The 22969-nt window shown below is 39.4% G+C and overlaps 1 protein-coding gene across 1 annotated transcript in view; it reads right to left on the bottom strand.

Annotated features, from left to right (window-relative positions):
- GMPS (guanine monophosphate synthase) overlaps nt 1–22969 on the bottom strand; it is a 77325-nt gene that overhangs the window by 19183 nt on the left and 35173 nt on the right. The window contains exons 6-7 of the mRNA XM_081235027.1: nt 19618–19811; nt 19051–19216 (exon numbers count right to left, since the gene is read on the bottom strand). Coding sequence (XP_081091153.1) covers nt 19051–19216; nt 19618–19811 — 360 coding nt within the window. The remainder of the gene's footprint in view (nt 1–19050; nt 19217–19617; nt 19812–22969) is intronic.

Below are 22969 nucleotides of genomic sequence, written 5' to 3'. Positions count from 1 at the left end.
TGTGTTAGTGTACGGTATTTGTTTTTCTCTTTCTGGCTTACTTCACTCTGTATGACAGACTCTAGGTCCATCCACCTCACTACAGATAACTCAATTTCATTTCTTTTCATGCCTGAGTAATATTCCACTGTTTATATGTGCCACATCTTCTTTATCCATTCATCTGTTAATGGACACTTAGGTTGCCTCCATAACCTGGCTATTGTAAATTCAGCTTCAATAAACATATTGGTACATGACTCTTTTTGAATTATGGTTTTCTCAGGGTATATGCCCAGTACTGGGATTGCTGGGTCATATGGTAGTTCTATTTTTAGTTTTTAAAGGAACATCCATACTGTTCTCCATAGTGGCTGTATCAATTTGCATTCCCAACAACAGGGCAAGAGGGTTCCCTTTTTTACACACCCTCTCCAGCATTTATTGTTTCTAGATATTTTGATGATGGCCATTCTGACTAGTGTGAGATATCTCATTGTAGGTTTGATTTGCATTTCTCTAATGATTAATGGTGTTGAGCATTCTTTCATGTGTCCGTTGGCAATCTGTATATCTTCTTTGGAAAAATGTCTATTTAGGGCTTCTGCCTAGTTTTGAATTGGGTTGTTTGTTTTTTAGTTATTGAGCTGCATGAATTGCTTGCAAATTTTGGAGATTAATCCTTTGTCAGTTGCTTCATTTGCAAATATTTTCTCCCATTCTGAAGGCTGTCTTTTCATCTTGTTTATGGTTTCCTTTGCTGTGCAAAAGCTTTGAAGTTTCATTAGGTCCCATTTGTTTATTTTTGTTTTTACTTCCATTTCTCTAGGAGGTGGGTCCAAAAGGATCTTGCTGTGATTTATGTCACAGAGTATTCTACCTATGTTTTCCTCTAAGAGTTTGATACTGTCTGGCCTTACATTTAGGTCTTTAATCCATTTTGATTTTATTTTTGTATATGGTGTTAGGGAGTGTACTAATTTCATTCTTTTACATGTAGCTGTCCTGCTTTCCCAGCACCACTTATTGAAGAGGCTGTCCTTTCTCCACTGTACATTCCTGCCTCCTTTATCAAAGATAAGGTGACCATATGTGTGTGGGTTTATCTCTGGGCTTTCTATCCTATTCCATTGATCTATATTTCTGTTTTTGTGCCGGTACCATACTGTCTTGATTACCATAGCTTTGTAGTAGACTCTGAAGTCAGGGAGCCTAACTCCTCCAACTCTGTTTTTCTTTCTCAAGATTACTTTGGCTATTTGGGGTCTTTTGTGTTTCCATACAAATTGTGAAATTTTTTGTTCTACTTCTGTGAAAATTGCCATTGGTAGTTTGATAGGAATTGCACTGAATCTGTAGATTGCTTTGGGTAGTAGAGTCATTTTCACAGTGTTGATTCTTCCAATCCAAGAACATGGTATAACTCTCCATCTGTTTGTATCATCTTTAATTTCTTTCATCAGTGTCTTATAATTGTCTGAATACAGGTCTTTAGTCTACCTAGGTAGGTTTATTCCTAGATATTTTATTCTTTTTCTGGCAGTGGTAAACGGGGTTGTTTTCTTTATTTCACTTTCAGATTTTTCAACATTAGTGTATAGGAATGCAAGCGATTTCTGTCCATTAATTTCATATCCTGTTACTTTACCAAATTCATAGATTAGCTCTAGTAGTTTTCTGGTAGCATATTTCGGGTACTCTGTGTATAGTATCATGTCATCTGCAAACAGTGACGACTTTACTTCTTTTCTCATTTAGATTCCTTTTATTTCTTTTTCTTCTCTGATCGCTGTGGCTAAAACTTCCAAAACTATGTTGAGTAATAGTGGTGAGAGTGGGCAACCTTGTCTTGTTCCCGATCTTAGTGGAAATGGTTTCAGTTTTTCAACACTGAGGATGATGTTGGCTGTGGGTTTGTCATATATGGCCTTTGTTATGTTGAGGAAAGTTCCCTCTATGCCTACTTTCCAGAGGGTTTTTATCATAAATGGGTGTTGAATTTTGTCAAAAGTTTGCCTGCATCTATTGAGATAATCATATGGTGTTTCTCCTTCAATTTGTTAATACGGTGTATCACATTGATTGATTTGCGTATATTGAAGAATCCTTGGATTCCTGAGATAAACCCCACGTGATCATGGTGTATGATCCCTTTAATGTGCTGTTGGATGCTGTTTCCTAGTATTCTGTTGAGGATTTTTGCATCTATGTTCAGCAGTGATATTGGCCTGTAGTTTTCTTTCTTTGTGACATCTTTGTCTGGTTTTGGTATCAGGGTGATGGAGGCCTTGTAGAATGAGTTTGGGAGTGTTCCTCACTCTGCTATATAGAGTTTGAGAAGGATAGGTGTTAGCTCTTCTCTAAATGTTTGATAGAATTCACCTGTGAAGCCATCTGGTCCTGGGCTTTTGTTTGTTGGAAGATTTTTAATCACAGTTTCAATTTCAGTGCTTGTGATTGGTCTGTTCATATTTTCTATTTCTTCCTGGTTCAGTCTTGGAAGGTTATATCTTTCTAAGAATTGGTCCATTTCTTTCAAGTTGTCCATTTTACTGGCATATACTTGCTTGTAGTACTCTCCCATGATCCTCTGTATTTCTGCTGTGTCAGTTGTTACTTCTCCTTTTTCATTTCTAATTCTATTGATTTGAATCTTGTCCTTTTTTTTCTTGATGAGTCTGGCTAATGGTTTATCAATTTTGTTTATCTTCTCAAAGAACCAGCTTTTACTTTTATTGATCTTTGCTATCATTTCCTTTGTTTCTTTTGCATTTATTTCTGATCTAATCTTTATGATTTCTTTCCTTTTGGTAAGTTTGGGGGTTTTTTGTTCTTCTTTCTCTAATTGCTTTAGGTGCCAGGTTAGGTTGTTTATTTGAGATGTTTCTTGTTTCTTAAGGTAGGATTGTATTGCTATAAACTTCCCTATTAGAATTGCTTTTGCTGCATCCCATAGGTTTTGGGTCATCGTGCTTTCATTGTCATTTGTCTCTAGGCATTTTTTGATTTCCTCATTGATTTCTTCACTGATCTCTTGGTTATTAAGGAGTGTATTGTTTAGCCTCCACGTGTTTGTATTTTTTACAGATTTCTTCCTGTAACTTATATCTAGTTTCATAGCATTCTGGTCAGAAAAGATACTTGGATACGATTTCAATTTTCTTAAATTTACCAAGGATTGACTTGTGACCCAAGATATAATCTTTCCTGGAGAATGTTCCATGAGCACTTCAGAAGACTGTGTATTCTGTTGGTTCTGGATGGAATGTTCTATAAATATCAATTAAGTGCATCTTGTTTAATGTATCATTTAAAGCTTGTGTTTCTTTATTTTCATTTTGGATGATGTGTCCATTGGTGAAAGTGGGGTGTTAAAGTCCCCTACTATGATTGTGTTACTGTCGATTTCCTCTTTTACGGCTGTTAGGATTTGCCTTTTGTATTGAGGTGCTCCTATGTTTGGTGCATAAATATTTACAATTGTTATATCTTCTTCTTAGATTGATCCTTTGATCATTATGTAGTATGCTTGTCTCTTGTCATAGTCTTTTTTTTAAGTCTATTTTGTCTGATATGAGAATTGTTACTCCAGCTTTCTTTTGATTTCCATTTGCATGGAATATCTTTTTCCATCCCCTCACTTACAGTGGGTATGTGTCGCTAGGTCTGAAGTGGGTCTCTTGTGGACAGTATATATAAGGGTCTTGTTTTTGTATCCAATCAGCCAGTCTATGTCTTTTGGTTGGAGCATTTAGTCCATTTACATTTTAGGTAATTATTGATATGTATGTTCCTATTACCATCTTCTTAATTTTGGGGTTTGTTATTGTAGGTGTTTTCCTTCTATTGTGTTTCCTGCCTAGAGAAGTTCCTTTAGCATTTGTTGTAAAGCTGGTATGGTGGTGCTGAACTCTCTTAGCATTTGCTTGTCTGTAAAGGTTTTAATTCCTCTGCCAAATCTGAGTGAGATCCTTGCTGGGTAATCTTGGTTGCAGGTTTTTCTCCTTCTTCACTTTAAATATGTCCTGTCAGTCGCTTCTGGCTTGCAGAGTTTCTGCTGAAAGATCAGCTGTTAACCTTATGGGGATTCTCTGGTGTGTTATTTGTTGTTTTTCCCTTGCTGCTTTTAATATTTTTTCTTTGTATTTAATTTTTGACAGTTGGATTAATATGTGTCTTGGTGTGTTTCTCCTTGGATTTATCCTGTATGGAACTCTCTGTGCTTCCTGGACTTCATTAACTATTTCCTTCCCCATATTAGGGAACTTTTCAACTATAATCTCTTCAAATATTTTCTCAGTCCCTTTCTTTTTCTATCCTTCTTCTGGGATCCCTAGAATTCGAATGTTGGTGCGTTTAATGTTGTCCCACAGGTCTCTGACTGTCCTCAATTCTTTTCATTCTTTTTTCTTTATTCTGCTTTATTCTGTAGTTATTTCCACTATTTTATCTTCTAGGTCACTTATCCGAGCTTTTGCCTCAGTTATTCTGTTATTGAGCCCTTCTAGAGAATTTTAAATCTCATTTATCGTGTTGTTCATTGTTGCTTGTTTCATCTTTAGTTTTTCTAGGTCCTTTTTAAACGTTTCTTGTATGTTCTCCATTCTATTTCCAAGATTCTTGATCATCTTTACCATCATTATTCTGAATTCTTTTTCAGGTAGACTGCCTATTTCCTCTTCATTTGTTAGGTCTGGTTGGTTTTTACCCTGCTCCTTCCTCTGCTCTGTGTTTCTCTATCTTCTCATTTTGCTTAACTTACTGTGTTTGGGGTCTCCTTTTCGCAGGCTGCAGGTTTGTAGTTCCCGCTGTTTTTGGTGTCTATCCCCAGTGGCTAAAGTTGGTTCAGTGGGGTGTGTAGGCTTCCTGGTGGAGGAGACTAGTGCCTGTATTCTGGTGGATGAGGCTGGATCTTGTCTTTCTGGAGGGCAGGTCCACGTCTGGTGGTGTGTTTTGGGGTGTCTCTGGCCTTATGATGATTTTAGGCAGCCTCTCTGCTAATGGGCGGGGTTGTGCTCCTGTCTTGCTAGTTGTTTGGCATAGGGTGTCCAGCACTGTAGCTTGCTGGTCATTGAGTGGAGCTGGGTCTTCGCATTGAGATGGAGATCTCTGGGAGATTTTTGCCATTTGATATTACTTGGAGCTGGGAGGTCTCTTGTGGACCAGTGTCCTGAACTTGGCTCTCCCACCTCAGTGACACAGCCCTGACGCCTGGCTGAGGCACCAAGAGCCTGTCATCCACAAGGCTCAGAATAAAAGGGAGAGAAGAAAGAAAGGAAGGAAGGAAGAAAGAAAGACAGAGAGAGAGAGAGAGAGAGAGAGAGAAAGAAAGAAAGAGAAAGAAAGGGAGAGAAGAAAGAAAGAAAGAAAGAAAGGAAGGAAGGGAGAGAAGAAAGAAAAGTAAGAAAAAGAAAGAAAGAAGATAGAATAAAATAAAGTTATTAAAATAAAAAATTATTTTAAAAATTATTTTAAGTAATTGAAAAAAAAGAAAAACGGACAGACAGATGCCTAGGACAAATGGTAAAAGCAAAGCTATACAGACGAAATCACACACAAAAGCATACACATACACACTCACAAAAAGAGAAAAGTGGAAAAAAAAATATATGTCATTGCTCCCAAAGTCCACCTCCTCAATTTGGGATGATTCCTTGTCTATTCAGGTATTCCACAGATGCAGGCTACATCAAGTTCATTGTGGAGATTTAATCCGTTGCTCCCGAGGCTGCTGGGAGAAATTCCCCTTTCTCTTCTTTGTTCACACAGCTCCTGGGGTTCAGCTTTGGATTTGAACCCGCCTCTGCGTGTAGGCCACCTGAGGGCATCTGTTCTTCACTCAGACAGGACGGGGTTAAAGGAGCAGCTGATTCGGGGGCTCTGGCTCACTCAGGCCAGGGGGATGCAGGGGTATGGAATGTGGGGCGAGCCTACCGCAGCAGAGGCCAGAGTGACGATGCACCAGTGTGAGGCATGCCATGTGTTCTCCCAGGGAAGTTGTCCCTGGATCACGGAACCATGGCAGTGGCAGGCTACACAGGCTACCGGGAGGGACGGTGTGGATAGTGACCTGTGCTTGCACACAGGCTTCTTGGTGGCTGCAGAAGCAGCCTTAGCGTCTCATGCCCATCTCTGGGGTCCGTGGTGTTAGCCGCCTGAGTACAGGTCTTTAAACTCCTTTGCTAGGTTTTTTCCTAGGTATTTTATTCTATTTGTTGTAATGGTGAATGGAATTCTGTCCTTAATTTCACTTTCTGATCTTTTGTTGTTAGTGTATAGGAATGCAAGAGGATTCAGTGCATTAATTTTGTATCCTGCAACTTTACCAGATTGACTAGCTCTGGTAGTCTTCTGGTGGCATCTTTAGGATTTTCTAAGTATAAGTATCATGTCATCTGCAGTGAGTTTTACTTCTTCTTTTCCAGTTTGTATTCCTTTTATTTCTTTTTCTTCTCTGGTTGCCATGGCTAGGACTTCTAAAACTGTTTTGAATAACAGCAGTGAGAGTGGACATCCTTGTCTTGTTCCTAGTCTTAGAGGAAATGCTTTCAGTTTTTCACCATTGAGAATGATGTTTGCTGTGGGTTTGTCGTATATGGCCTTTATTATGTTCAGATAGGTTACCTCTATGCCCACTTTCTGAACAGTTTTTTATTTTTAGCATAAATGATGTTGACTTTTGTCAAAAGCTTTTTCTGCATCTATTGAGATGATCATATGGTTTGTATTTTTCAATTTGTTAATATAGTGTATCACATTTATTGATTTGTGTATATTGAAGAATCCTTGCAACGCTGGGATAAATCTCAATTGATCATGCTGTATGATACTTTTAATATGTTGTTGGATTCTATTTGCTAGTATGTTGTTGAGGATTTTTGCATCTACATTCATCAGTGATATTGGTCTCTAATTTTCTTTTTTTGTAGTATCTTTGGCTGGTTTTGGTATCAGGGTGATGGCGGCCTCATACAATGAGTTTGGGAGTGTTCCTTCCTCTGCAATTTTTTGGAAGAGTTTGAGAAGGATGGGTGTTAGCTCTTCTCTAAATGCTTGGGAGAATTCACCTGTGAAGCCATCTGGTCCTGGACTTTTCTTTGCTGGAAGATTTTTTTTTTTTTTTTTTTTTTTTGCGGTAGGCGGGCCTCTCACTGTTGTGGCCTCTCCCCTTGCAGAGCACAGGCTCCGGATGCGCAGGCTCAGCAGCCATGGCTCACGGGCCTAGCCGCTCTGCGGCATGTGGGATCTTCCCAGACCGGGGCACGAACCCGTGTCCCCTGCATCGGCAGGCGGACTCTCAACCACTGCGCCACCAGGGAAGCCCTGCTGGAAGATTTTTAATCACAGTTTCAATTTCATTACTTGTGATTGCTCTGTTCATATTTTCTGTTTCTTCCTGGTTCAGTCTTGGAAGGTTATATCTTACTAAGAAGTTGTCCATTTCTTCCAGGTTGTCCATTTTATTGGCGTGGAATTGCTTGTAGTCGTCTCTTAGGATGCTTTGTATTTCTGCGGTGGCTGTTGTAACTTATTTTTCATTTCTAATTTTATTGATTTGAGTCCTCTCCCTCTTTTTCTTGATGAGTCTGGCTAATGGTTTATCAATTTTGTTTAACTTCTCAAAGAACCAGGTTTTAGTTTTATTGATCTTTGCTATTGTTTTCTTTGTTTTTATTTCATTTATTTCTCCCCTGAGCCTTATGATTTCTTTCCTTCTGCTAACTTTGGGTTTTGTTTGTTCTTCTTTCTCTAGTTCCTTTAGGTGTAAGGTTAGATTGTTTATTTGAGATTTTTCTTGTTTCTTGAGGTAGGCTTGTATAGCTATAAACTTCCCTCTTAGAACTGCTTTCGCCACATCCCATAGGTTTTGGATTATCGTGTTTTTGTTGTCATTTGTCTCTAGGTATTTTCTGATTTCCTCTTTGATTTCTTCAGTGACCTCTTGGTTATTTAACTTATTGTTTAGCTTCCATGTGTTTGTGTTTTTTAACATTTTTTCCATGAAATTGACTTCTAATTCATAGCACTGTGGTCGGAAAAGATACTTGATATGATTTCAATTTTCTTAAATTTGTCAAGGCTTGATTTGTGACCCAAGATGTGATCTAACCTGGAGAATGTTCTGTGTGCAGTTGAGAAGAAAGTGTAATCTGCTGTTTTTGAATGGAATGTCCTATAATTATCAATTAACTCTATCTTGTCTACTGTGTCCTTTAAAGCTTGTGTTTTCTTATTAATTTTCTGTCAGGATGATCTGTCCATTGGTGTAATGAGGTGTTAAAGTCCCTCACTATTACTGTGTTACTGTCAATTTCCTCTTTTATAGCTGTTAGCATTTGCCTTATGTACTGAGGTGCTCCTATGTTGGGTGCATATACATTTATAATTGTTATATATTCTTGGATTGATCCCTCGATCATTATATGGTGACATTCCTTGTCTCTTGCAACATTATTTTATAGTCTATTTTATCTGATACGAGTATTGCTATCCAGCTTTCCTTTGGTTTCCATTTGCATGGAGTATCGTTTTCCATCCCCTCACTTTCAATCTGTTTGTGTCTGTAGGTCTGAAGTGGGTCTCTTGTAGACAGCATATATATGGTCTTGCTTTTTTATCGTTTCAGCAAGCCTGTGTCTTTTGGTTGGAGCATTTAATCCATTCATGTTTAAGGTAATTATCGATATGTATGTTCCTATGACCATTTTCTTAATTGTTTTGGGTTTGTTTCTGTAGGTCCTTATCTTCTCTTGTGTTTCCCACCTAGAGAAGTTCCTTTAGCATTTGTTGTAGAGCTGGTTTGGTGGTGCTGAATTCTCTTAGCTTTTGCTTCTCTGTAAAACTTTTGATTTCTCTGCCGCATCTGAATGAGATCCTTGCTGGCTAGAGTAATCTTGATTGTAGGTTCTTCCCTTTCATCACTTTAAATATATCCTGCCACTCTTTTCTGGCTTGTAGAGTTTCTGCTGAGAAATCAGCTGTTAACCTTATGGGAGTTCCCTTGTATGTTCTTTGTCATTTTTCCCTTGTTGCTTTCAATAATATTTCTTTGTCTTTAATTTTTGTCAATTTGCTTACTATGTGTCTCAGCGTGTTTCTCCTTGGTTTATCCTGCCTGGGACTCTCTGCGCTTCCTGGACTTGGGTGGCATTTTTCTATCCCATGTTAGGGAAATTTTTTATTATAATCTCTTCAAATATTTTGTCGGGTCCTTTATCTCTCTGTTCTCCTTCTTGGACCCCTATAATGTGAATGTTGGTGCATTTAATGTTGTCACAGAGGTCTCTTAGGCTGTCTTCATTTCTTTCCATTCTTTTTTCTTTATTCTGTTCCATGGCAGTGAATTCCACCATTCTGTCTTCCAGGTCACTTATCTGTTCTTCAGCCTCAGTTATTCTGCTGTTGTTTCCTTCTAGTATATTTTTCATTTCAGTTATTGTATTGTTCATCTCTGTTCATTTGTTCTTTAATTCTTCTAGGTGTTTGTTCTTTAATTCTTCTAGGTCTTAGTTAAACATTTCCTGGATTGTCTCGCTCTTTGCCTCCATTCTTTTTCCAAGGTCCTGGATCATCTTCACTATCATTATTCTGAATTCTTTTTTTTGGAAGGTTCCCTATCTTCACTTCATTTAATTGTTTTTCTGGGGTTTTATCTTGTTCCTTCATCTGGTACACAGTCCTCTGCCTTTTCATTTTGTCTGTCTTTCTGTGAAGGTGGTTTTTGTTCCACAGGCTGCAGGATTGTAGTTCTTCTTCCTTCTGCTGTCTCTCCAAACCCCACACTCCAGAGGCCCCCTGTTGGCCGTGCTGCCTCTCCCCTTCCACAGAGGTCCTAAGCAGAGGCCCCACCCCATGCCTGAACATCGCCCTGCCTAGGCCCTGCCCCGAAGGTCTTTTCTGGCTGCATGTGTCCTGAGCTTAGGCCCTGCCTCCCACTCAAACGTCACCCCTGGCTGTCCTTCTAAAGAGCAAAGAATTTAAAAAACTAGGACCTTTATTTGGCAGCAAGGCTGAACAATTGATGGACTTCACTATAAGATGCCAAGGCACCTGGCTACTTCACTGGAGGACACCAGTGAATTTGTAGGTCTTTCTCTTAAGCTGGTTAATTACCCGGAGAAGACACCTCCTATTTCCTGCTTATCAGCATTGTGATAGTTTGAATAGAGGAAGTGGAAAGGGGGAGGGAGATACCATACAGTACATAACATTTTTACTTCATCTTACTTCCACCCTCAGCTATGCCTGGTATTGATATGCCCAAGACCAAATTCTCTCTTGTTTAGCCTAGAGTCTCTAGAGAATAAATCCACAGTCTTCTGATAAGGAGGGATAGCAGCAATGTGTTCCTGTTTTAAGGAAAAAGGATCTGCTTCTCAGATTTTTAACCAATCCATTTTAGGCTAACCCAGTGAACCACACCCCATAGGGGAGTCAATGTTTCCAACTCCTGAGCCTACACGTAAGTCTTCTGTTTTGTTGGCTTCCTTCCCTGACCCCACATCCCAAGGTTTTGGAGTCTTCCATTCTACTATGTCAGTTAAGAAGAACAGATGCAGGTTTTTGTAGAGCTGAAACTTAAACAATTTGGAGGTCCTCTTCAAGAAAAAGAATAACAAATCAGGAGAGGGGGAAGATGGTGGAAGAGTAAGACGCGGAGATCACCTTCCTCCCCACAGATACATCAGAAATTCATCTACACGTGGAACAACTCCTACAGAACACCTACTGAACGCTGGCAGAAGACCTCAGACCTCCCAAAAGGCAAGAAACTCACCACGTACCAGGGTAGGGCAAAAGAAAAAAGAACAAACAGAGACAAAAGAATAGGGATGGGACCTGCACCAGTGGGAGGGAGCCATGAAGGAGAAAAGGTTTCCACACACTAGAAGCCCTTTCATGGGCAGACACTATGGGGGGTGGAGGGGGGGGAGCTTCAGAGCCACGGAGGAGAGCGCAGCAACAGGGGTGCGGAGGACAAAGCGGAAAGATTCCCACAGAGGATCGGTGCTGACCAGCACTCACCAGCCCGAGAGGCTTGTCTGCTCACCTGCCGGGGTGGGCGGGGCTGGGAGCTGAGGCTCGGGCTTTGGTCTGATCGAATGGGGAGGACTGGCGGTGTGAACACAGACTGAAGGGGTTAGTGCACTATGGCTAGCCGGGACGGAGTCTGGGAAAAAGTCTGGACCTGCTGAAGAGGTAAGAGACTTTTTCTTCCCTCTTTGTTTCCTGGTGCGCAAGGAGAGGGGATTAAAAGCGCTGCTTAAAGGAGCTCCAGAGACGGGTGCGAGCCACAGCTAACAACACGGACCCCAGCGATGGGCATGAGACACTAAGGCTGCCACTGCAGCCACCGAGAAGCCTGTGTTCAAGCACAGGTCACTCTCCACACCCCCGTTCCGGGGAACTGGTGCAGCCTGCCACTGCGAGGGTCCCAAGAACCAAGGACAACTTCCCTAGGAGGACGCACGGCGCGCCTCAGGCTGGTGCAATGTCACGCTGGCCTCTGCCACCGCAGGCTAGCCCCGCACTCCGCACCCCTCCCTCCCCCTCGCCTCAGTGAGCCAGAGCCCCCGAATCAGCAGCTCCTTTAACCCCATCCTGTCTGAGCGAAGAAAAGACACCCTCCGGCGACCTACACACCGAGGCGGGGCCAAATCCAAAGCTGAACCCCGGGAGCTGTGCGAACAAAGTAGAGAAAGGGAAATCTCTCCCAGCAGCCTCAGGAGCAGCGGATTAAATCTCCACAATCAACCTGATGTACCCTGAATCTGTGGAATACCTGAATAGACAACGAATCATCCCAAATTGAGGAGGTGGACTTTGAGAGCAAAATTTATTTTTTTTCCCCCTTTTCCTCTTTTTGTGAGTGTGTATGTGTATGCTTCTGTGTGAGATTTTGTCTGTATAGCTTTGCTTTCACCATTTGTCCTATGGTTCTATCTGTCCGTTTTTTTTTTTTTACTTAAAAAAATTTTTTTTTCTTAATAATTATTTTTATAACTTTACTTTATTTTACCTTACTTTCTTTTCTTTTCTTTTATCCCTTTCCTCCCTTCCTACTTTTTCTCCCTTTTATTCTGAGCCGTGTGGATGCAAGGCTCTTGGTCCTGCAGCAAGGAGTAAGTGCTGTGCCTCTGAGGTGGGAGAGCCAACTTCAGGATACTGGTCCACAAGAGAACTCCCAGCTCCACGTAATATCAAAAGGTGAAAATCTCCCAGAGATCTCCATCTCAACACCAACACCCAACTTCACTCAACGACCAACAAGCTACAGTGCTGGACACCCTATGCCAAACAACTAGCAAAACAGGAACACAATCTCATCTATTAGCAGAGAGGCTGCCTAAAATCGTAATAAGGCCACAAACACCCCAAAACACACAACCAGACGTGAACATGCCCACCAGAAAGACAAGATCCAGCCTCATCCACCAGAACAAAGGCACTAGTCCCCTGCACCAGGGAGCCTACACAACACACTAAACCAACTTGAGCCACTGGGGACAGACACCAAAAACAACGGGAACTATGAACCTGCAGCCTGCAAAAAGGAAACCCAAACACAGTAAGATAAGCAAAATGAGAAGAAAGAAAAACATATAGCAAATGAAGGAGCAAGATAAAAACCCACCAGACCTAACAAATGAGGAGGAAATAGGCAGTCTACCTGAAAAAGAATTCAGAATAATGATAGTAAAGAGGATCCAAAATCTTGGGAATAGAATAGAAAAAATGCAAGAAACATTTAACAAGGACCTAGAACTAAAGATGAAACAAGCAACAATGAACAACACAATAAATGAAATTTAAAATTCTCTAGGAGGGATCAATAGCAGAATAACTGAGGCAGAAGAACAGATAAGTGACCTGGAAAATAAAATAGTGGAAATAACTGCTGCAGAGCAAAATAAAGAAAAAAGAATGAAACGAACAGAGGACAGTCTCAGAGACCTCTGGGACAACATTAAACGCACCAACATTCGAATTATAGGGGTTTCAGAAGAAGAAGAGAAAAAGAAAGGGACTGAGAAAATATTTAAAGAGATTATAGTTGAAAAGTTCCCTAATATGGGAAAGGAAATAGATAATCAAGTACAGGAAGGACAGAGAGTCCCATACAGGATAAATCCAAGGAGAAATACACCAAGACACATATTAATCCAACTGTCAAACATTAAATACAAAGAAAACATATTAAAAACAGCAAGGGAAAAACAACCAATAACACACAAGGGAACCCCCATAAGGTTAACAGCAGATCTTTCAGCAGAAACTCAGCAAGCCAGAAGGGAGTGGCAGGACATATTTAAAGTGATGAAGGAGAAAAACCTACAACCAAGATTACTCTACCCAGCAAGGATCTCATTCAGATTTGATGGAGAAATTAAAACCTTTACAGACAAGCAAAAGCTGAGAGGGTTCAGCACCACCAAAACAGCTTTACAACAAAAGCTAAAGGACCTTCTCTAGGCAAGAAACACAAGAGAAGGAAAAGACCTACAAAAACAAACCCAAAACAATTAAGAAAATGGGAAAAGGAACTTACATATCAATAATTACCTTAAATGTAGATGGATTAAATGCTCCCACCAAAAGTCACAGACTGGCTGAATGGATACAAAAACAAGACCCATATATATGCTGTCTACAAGAGACCCACTTCAGACCTAGAAACACATACAGACTGAAAGTAAGGGGTTGGAAAAAGATATTCCATGCAAATGGAAACCAAAAGAAAGCTGGAGTAGCAATTCTCGTATCAGACAAAATAGACTTTAAAATAAAGACTACTAGGACTTCCCTGGTGGCGCAGTGGTTAAGAATCCGCCTGCCAGTGCAGGGGACACGGGTTCGAGCCCTGGTCCGGGAAGATCCCACATGCCGCGGAGCAACTAATCCCATGCGTCGCAACTACTGAAGCCTGAGCTCTAGAGCACATGAGCCACAACTGCTGAGACCACGAGCCACAACTACTGAAGCCCACACACCTAGAGCCTGTGCTCCGCAACAAGAGAAGCCACCGCAATGAGAAGCCCGCACACCACAATGAAGAGCAGCCCCCGCTCGCCACAACTAGAGAAAGCCCACGGGCAGCAACAAAGACCCAACGCAGCCATAAATAAATAAATAAATAAATAAATTAATTAAAACAAATAAATAAATAATAAAAAATAAAGACTACTAGAAGACACAAAAAAGGACATTACATAATGATCAAAGGATCGATCTAAGAAGAAGATATAACAATTGTAATTATTTATGCTCCCAACATAGGAGCACCTCAATACATAAGGCAAATACTAACAGCCATAAAAGGGGAAATTGACAGTAACACACTCATAGTAGGGGACTTTAACACCCCACTTTCACCAATGGACAGATCATCCAAAATGAAAAAACATAAGCAAACACAAGCTTTAAATGATACATTAAACAAGATGGACTTAATTGATATTTGTAGGACATTCCATCCAAAAACAACTGAATACACATTTTTCTCAAGTGCTCATGGAATATTCTCCAGGATAGATCATATATTGGGTCACAAATCAAGCCTCAGTAAATTTAAGGAAATTGAAATTGTATGAAGTATCTTTTCCGACCACAACACTATGAGACTAAATATCAATTACAGGAAAAGATCTGTAAAAAATACAAACACATGGAGGCTAAACAATACACTACTTAATATGACGTGATCACTGAAGAAATCAAAGAGGAAATAAAAACATACCTAGAAACAAATGACAATGGAGACACGACGACCCAAAAACTATGGGATGCAGCAAAAGCAGTTCTAAGAGGGAAATTTATAGCAATACAGTCCTACCTTAAGAAACAGGAAACATCTCAAATAAACAACCTAACCTGGCACCTAAAGCAATTAGAGAAAGAAGAATAAAAAAACCCCAAACTTAGCAAAAGGAAAGAAATCATAAATATCAGATCAGAAATAAATGAAAAAGAAATGAAGGAAACGATAGCAAAGATCAATAAAACTAAAAGCTGGTTCTTTGAGAAGATAAACAAAATTGATAAACCATTAGCCAGACTCATCAAGAAAAAAAAGAAGACTCAAATCAATAGAATTAGAAATGAAAAAGGAGAAGGAACAACTGACACTGCAGAAATACAAAAGATCATGAGAGATTACCACAAGCAACTCTGTGCCAATTAAATGGACAACCTGGAAGAAATGGACAAATTCTTAGAAATGCACAACCTGCCAAGACTGAATCAGGAAGAAATAGAAAATATGAACAGACCAATCACAAGCACTGAAATTGAAACTGTGATTAAAAATCTTCCAACAAACAAAAGCCCAGGACCAGATGGCTTCACAGGTGAATTCTTTCAAACATTTTGAGAAGAGCTAACACCTATCCTTCTCAAATTCTTCCAAAATATAGCAGAGGGAGGAACACTACCAAACTCATTCTATGAGGCCATCGTCACCCTGATACCAAAACCAGACAAGGATATCACAAAGAAAGAAAACTACAGGCCAATATCACTGATGAACATAGATGCAAAAATCCTCAACAAAATACTAGAAAACAGAATCCAACAGCACATTAAAAGGATCATACACCATGATCAAGTGGGGTTTATTCCAGGAATGCAAGGATTCTTCATTATATGCAAATCAATCAATGTGATACACCATACTAACAAATTGAAGGAGAAAAACCATATGGTCATCTCAATAGCTACAGAAAAAGCTTTCGACAAAACTGAACACCCATTTATGATAAAAACCCTCCAGAAAGTAGGCATAGAGGGAACTTTCCTCAACATAATAAAGGCAATATATGACAAACCCACAGCCAACATCGTCCTCAATGGTGAAAAACTGAAACCATTTCCACTAAGATCAGGAAAAAGACAAGGTTGCCCACTCTCACCACTCTTATTCAACATAGTTTTGGAAGTTTTAGCCACAGCAATCAGAGAAGAAAAGAAAATAAAAGGAATCCAAATCGGAAAAGAAGAAGTAAAGCTGTCACTGTTTGCAGATGACATGATATTATACATAGAGAATCCTAAAGATGCTACCAGTAAACTACTAGAGCTAATCAATGAATTTGGTAAAGTAGCAGGACACAAAAGTAATGCACGGAAATCTCCGGCATTCCTATACACTAATGATGAAAAATCTGAAAGTGAAATAAAGAAAACACTCCCATTTACCACTGCCAGAAAAAGAATAAAATATCTAGGAATAAACCTACCTAAGGAAACAAAAGACCTGTATTCAGAAAATTATAAGACACTGATGAAAGAAATGAAAGATGATACAAATAGATGCAAAGATATACCGTGTTCTTGGATTGGAAGAATCAACATTGTGAAAATGACTCTACTACCCAAAGCAATCTACAGATTCAATGCAATCCCTATCAAACTACCAATGGCATTTTTCACAGAAGTAGAAGAAAAAATTTCACAATTTGTATGGAAACACAAAAGACCCCAAATAGCCAAAGAAATCTTGAGAACAAAAAACGGAGCTGGAGGAATCAGCCTCCATGACTTCAGACTACACTACAAAGCTACAGTAATCAAGACAGCACAAAAACAGAAATATAGATCAGTGGAATACTATAGAAAGCCCAGAGATAAACCCACACACATATGGTCACCTTATCTTTGATAAAGGAGGCAGGAATGTACAGTGGAGAAAGGACAGCCTCTTCAATAAGTGGTGCTGGGGAAACTGGACAGGTAGATGTAAAAGTATGAGATTAGATCACTCCCTAACACCATACACAAGAATAAGCTCAAAATGGATTAAAGACCTAAATGTAAGGCCAGAAACTATCAAACTCTTAGAGGAAAACATAGGCAGAACACTCTATGACATAAACCACAGCAAGATCCTTTTTGACGCGCCTCCTAGAGAAATGGAAATAACAAAAATAAACAAATGGGACCTAATGAAACTTCAAAGCTTTTGCACAGCAAAGCAAACCATAAACGAGACCAAAAGACAGCCCTCAGAATGGGAGAAAATATTTGCAAATGAAGCAACTGCAAAGGATTAATCTCCAAAATTTAAAAGCAGCTCATGCAGCTCAATAACAAAAAAACAAACCACCCAATCCAAAAATGGGCAGAAGACCTAAGTAGACATTTCTCCAAAGAAGAGTTTCAACAAACACATGAAAGAATGCTCAACATCATTAATCATTAGAGAAATGCAAATCAAAACGACAATGAGATATCTCACACCAGTCAGAATGGCCATCATCAAAAAATCTAGAAACAATAAATGCTGGAGAGGGTGTGGAGAAACGGGAACACTCTTGCACTGCTGGTGGGAATGTGAATTGGTACAGCCACTATGGAGAACAGTATGGAGGTTCCTTAAAAAACTACAAACAGAACTACCATATGACCCAGCAATCCCACTACTGGGCATATACCTTGAGAGAACCATAATTCAAAAAGAGTCATGTACCAAAATGTTCACTGCAGCTCTATTTACAATAGACAGGAGATGGAAACAACCTAAGTGTCCATCATAAGATGAATGGATAAAGAAGATGTGGCACATATATACAATGGAATATTACTCAGCCTTAAAAAGAAACGAAATTGAGCTATTTGTAATGAGGTGGATGAACCTAGAGTCTGTCATACAGAGTGAAGTCAGTCAGAAAGAGAAAGACAAATACCGTATGCTAACACATATATATGGAATTTAAGAAAAAAAAATGTCACGAAGGACCTAGGGATAAGACAGGAATAAAGACACAGACCTACTAGAGGATGGACTTGAGGATATGGGGAGGGGGAAGGGTAAGTTCTGACAAAGTGAGAGAGTGGCATGGACATACATACACTACCAAACGTAAAATAGATAGCTAGTAGGAAGCAGCCGCATAGCACAAGGAGATCAGCTTGGTTCTTTGTGACCACCTAGAGGGGTGGGATAGGGAGGGTGGGAGGGAGGGAGTCGCAAGAGGGAAGAGATATGGGAACATATGTATATGTATCATTGATTCACTCTGTTATAAAGCAGAAACTAACACACCATTGTAAAGCAATTATACTCCAATAAAGATGTAAAAAAATAACAACAAATCAGGCATTTTTTAAATCTCAAGTTAATACTAGCACGGCTAACACAAACTATCAACTATACACAGAAACACTGCAAATCACAAATATAGCACCAGACCCAGACTAAATGTATCCCCAACTCAATGTTTTCTTAGTATAATCCCAAAATGTCTGCAGCCACTACAAAACCACCCAAAAGAGAGCAAGTTAGAGTGGAAAGAAAAAGTAATCTAAATTAACTGCAAATTATTAAAATATCTTACTTGCAAACTGCACAAAAATTGTAACTATGAGAAGATACTACTAGGGTCCTTCCCCAGATTTTGGAAAAGGCTTGGCTAGTGAGCAGTCCAGAAATTTAAGCTTCATTAGCTTAAGAGACAAAATCTGCATAATCCATCTGCTTTTCACTTGCCAACATTTTGTTTGAACCATCAGACTCCTATTACCTCCTCCCTATTCCTCTTCCTTCTGGCATTATACTTGTTTTATGCCTGCACTGTTATTTTAGTGACGTTTCCAAAGGAGATAGAAATAGACTCATCTTTACTTCATGTTTAACTACATGTTTAACTCTTCATTTTATACTCAACCTTTTGGTATCAATTCCAATTAAATCAATAATATGTAGTTTATATCATTGAACTACTGACTTAATTTCATTATAGCTATTGCTTACATCTTGTTTTTTTAAAGTATAAAAGATATCCACAAATGTAAAAGCAGTTAAGGCCTAAGAAGATGAACAGAAAGAACAGAATAGTAGCTGGAAAAAGGTAGCTTACTGATCTATATATAACATTAGGAGTAATCAAGTTTCCAAATTTATACTGTGCCCCCTCTTGAACCAAAAGTAATTACAAGGTAAAAATAAAAAACATTTTCAATCATAAGCTTAGTGGAAAAACTGTACTTAGTTAAGGCAGTGTGCTCACTTAATCATACGCTAGATTTGGCTAAACAAGTTCTGACATGTAAATTAACTTTTCTGGAGTTCAATACCTTTGACTTGAATTCCAAGCTTTTTGAGGGCCTCTTCAACAGACTGACTTTCTCGTTTTCTCATAAAGCCATTATCAATGTGCACAGCAATGACTTGCTCTTGGTTCAAAGCACGATTCAACAAAGCTGTACAAACTGTTGAGTCTACTCCACCACTGAGCAAAACCTACAGGGTGAAATGAAAATTCAAACTGAGTAGAATAAGGAAAAAGAAGATAAGTTATCAGCTTAAATCACTACCTAAAAACACTGTTTGGGGAATTCCCTGGCGGTCCAGTGCTAAGGACTCCATGCTCACTGCCAAGGACCCAGGTTCAATCCCTGGTCGGGAAACTAAAATCCCACAAGCTGTGCAGCAGAGCTAAAAAAACAAAACAAAAAAACAAAAACAAAAAAACACTGTCTGTACGAAAGGTATGTATGGTAACTGAAAGAGCACTCTGAAGCAGTGCAACTCAAAAGCACATGATCACCCAGTCAAAATTTAAGGGCTATGCTGAGTAAGCCAACTCTGAGTTCTAATATCACTGACATAAATTTATACACTTTCAGATGTAAATTGCTTACCAAAACTTTTGATGTGCCAACTCTCTCTTTGATCTCTCGAATGCACTCAAGTTCTCTGTTCTGCACAGTGAAGGTCCCACTGCACCCAGCTATGTCGAAGAGGAAATTTTTCAGTATTACTTTCCCATTTTCTGTAAGGCCAACTTCAGGGTGGAACTGGGCTCCATATAATTTTTTAGATTCATTTGCTATACCTTTATAGAGAAAATAATCATAAATTAAAAATTTTTCCTATTGAACAGACTCAACCAGAACCCACAGCAATTCCTCACAATTTCTTCCTCCATAAATGTGGAAACTGATACAAATTAGTGGATTTTTAGCTATGGGGAAAAAAAATACAAATAAAAACTACATTGCCATGGTGCAGCTTTATAAAGGTCTTTCCTTATACAGCAATTAATGAACTACATGACCTTGAAGTAAGTCCTACAGAGATAATTCACAGTACCCTCAGTTCTCTACCTATGTTACTGCAATTGTCTTGTCTATTTAATGAAGTGATAACTTGATTTTAGGTCTCGGTCCCATATGCCTTCATATGCAATGTGCAGGTACCAATTTTCTATATTAGAAAATCCTCATACATTAAACCTATCAGAATATTCTAAGTGTTTCTTTCTTGGGTACTATTAACCAAATATAACTTCATTGACTTGATTAATGTGTTTCTGACACTTTATCATCTATAAAGCAGCAGATGTTAGGCTAGATGTTTTACATAGACATGTACTACCCCGTATGTATGGCTCTGAGATATTATTCCAGGCTTTCAACATCTGACAATCAGTGTGATATACCACATTAACAAAATGAAGGATAAAAATAATATGGTCATCTCAATAGATACAGAAAAAGCAATAGATAAAATTCAACATCATACATGATAAAAACTCTCAACAAACTGGGTAGAGAAGGAACGTACCTCAACATAATAAAGGCCATATACAACAAGTCCACAATTAACATACTCAGTGGTGAAAAGCTTTTCCTCTAAGATCAGCAACAAAACAAGAATTCAACAAAGTATTGGACATCCTAGCCAGAACAGTCAGGCCAGAAAAAAGAAATAAAATCATCCAAATTGAAAATGAAGAAGTAAAACTGTCTCTATTTGCAGATGTCACAACACTGTCTCTAGGAAACCCTAGAGATTCTACCAAAATGCTGTTAGAACTACTAAATTATTTCAGCAAGCTTGCAGAGAAGAAAATCAAACTACAGAAATCAATTGTGTGTGTACCAACAACAAACTGTCAGCAGGAAAAATTAAGAAAACATTGCCATCAACAAAATCAAAAAGAATAAAACACTTAGGAATAAATTTAACCAAAAAGGTGAAAGATCTGTATACTGAACATTGTAAGACCTTGATGAAAGAAACTGAGGAAGGAACAAATAAAAAGATATTCCATGCTCATGGATTAGAAGAATTACTACTATTAAAATGTCGATTCTCACCAAAGTAATCTACAGATTCAATTCAATCTCTATCAAAAGTGGCAAAGTAGAAAAGTGGTGACCTAGGGACTAGGGAACGAGGGGAATAGGAAGAGGTTGGTTAAAGGGTACAAATTATTGGGTTTAAGATGAATAAGGTCTGAGGATATAATCTATAATATGGTGACTATAGCTGAGAGCAAATTTCAGGGATCCAATACAGTGTTAAGAGAGTAGAAATTAAATGTTCTCACCAAAAAAAAGTAAATACAGTTGACCCTTGAACAATGCAAGGCTTAGGGTTACCTACCCTTTGTGCATTCAAAAATCTGCATATAACTTTACAGTCAGCCCTCTGGATCTGCAATTCCACATCCACAGTTTCAACCAACAACACATCACATACTACTGAAGGACATATTTAGCGAAAAAGATCCATGTATAAATTGACCCACATAGTTCAAAACCGTGTTTTTCAAGGATCAACTGTATGTGAGCTGATGGATGGGTTAATTAACTCAGTGGGGAAAAATCCTTTCACAATGTATATCAAATCATCACATTGTACCCTGTAAGTATTTTATAATTTTGTCAATTATACCTCAATAAAGCTGAAAAAGTTAAATTTTAAAAAAAGTTGGGAGAAAAAACCCCACCAACCTAAAATTCTGTGCCCTGAGAAACTACCCTTCAAAAATTCAGTAAAAATAAAAAACTTTCTCAAACGAACAAAAATTGAGGCCATTTGTTGCCAGGAGACTACCTTGCAAGAAATATTAAAGAAGTTCTTTACGAAGATTGGTTCAAGATGGCGGAGTAGAAGGACGTGCACTCACTCCCTCTTGCAAGAGCACTGGAATCACAACTAACTGCTGAACAATAATTGACAGGAAGACACTGGAACTCATCAAATAAGATACCCCACATCCAAAGAAAAAGGAGAAGCCACAATGAGATGGTAGGAGGGGTGCAATCACAATAGAATCAAATCCCATAACTGCAGGGTGGGTGACTCACAAACTGGAGAACAATTATACCACAGAAGTCCACCCACTAGAGTGAAGGTTGTGAGCCCCACGTCAGGCTTCCAAACCTGGGGGTATGGCAATAGGAGGAGGAATTCCTAGAGAATCAGACATTGAAGGCTAGCGTGATTTGACTGCAGGACTTCGACAGGACTTGGGGAAACAAGAGACTCCACTCTTGGAGGACACACACTAAGTAGTGTGTGCGTCAGGACCCAGGGGAAGGAGCAATGACCCATAGGAGACTGAACCACACCTACCTACTAGTGTTGGAGGGTCTTCTGAAGAGGTGGGGGGGGTGGCTGTGGCTCACCATAAGCAGAAGGACACTGACAACAGAAGTTCTGGGAAGTATTCCTTGGCTTCAGCCCTCCCAGAGTCTGCCATTAGCCCCACCAAAGAACCAGGTAGGCTCCAGTGCTGGGTCACCTCAGGCCCAAAAACCAACAGGGAGGGAACCCAGCCCCACTCAACAGCAGACAAGCAGATTAAAGTTTTACAGAGCTCTGCCCACCAGAGCAACACAGAGCTCTAGCCACCACCAGTCCGTCCCATCAGGAAGCTTGCAAAAGACACTTAGATAGCCTCATTCACCAGAGGGCAGACAGCAGAAGCAAGAAGAACTACAATTCTGCAGCCTGTGGAAGGAAAACCACATTCACAGAAAGACAGACAAGATGAAAAGGCAAAGGACTTTGTACCAGATGAAGGAACAACATAAAACCCCAGAAAAACAAGTATATGGAGACAGGCAACCTTCCAGAAGAGGAATTCAGAATAATGACAGTGAAGATGATCCAGGACCTTGGAAAATGAATGGAGGCAAAGATCTTGACGATCCAAGATATGTTTAACTAAGACCTAGAAGAATTAAAGAACAAACACCT

Source organism: Mesoplodon bidens (genome assembly GCF_964165515.1).
Source record: "Mesoplodon bidens genome assembly, chromosome: 5".
Taxonomy (NCBI): Eukaryota; Metazoa; Chordata; class Mammalia; order Artiodactyla; family Ziphiidae; genus Mesoplodon; species Mesoplodon bidens.
This window is presented reverse-complemented; position numbering and strand designations above follow the sequence as displayed.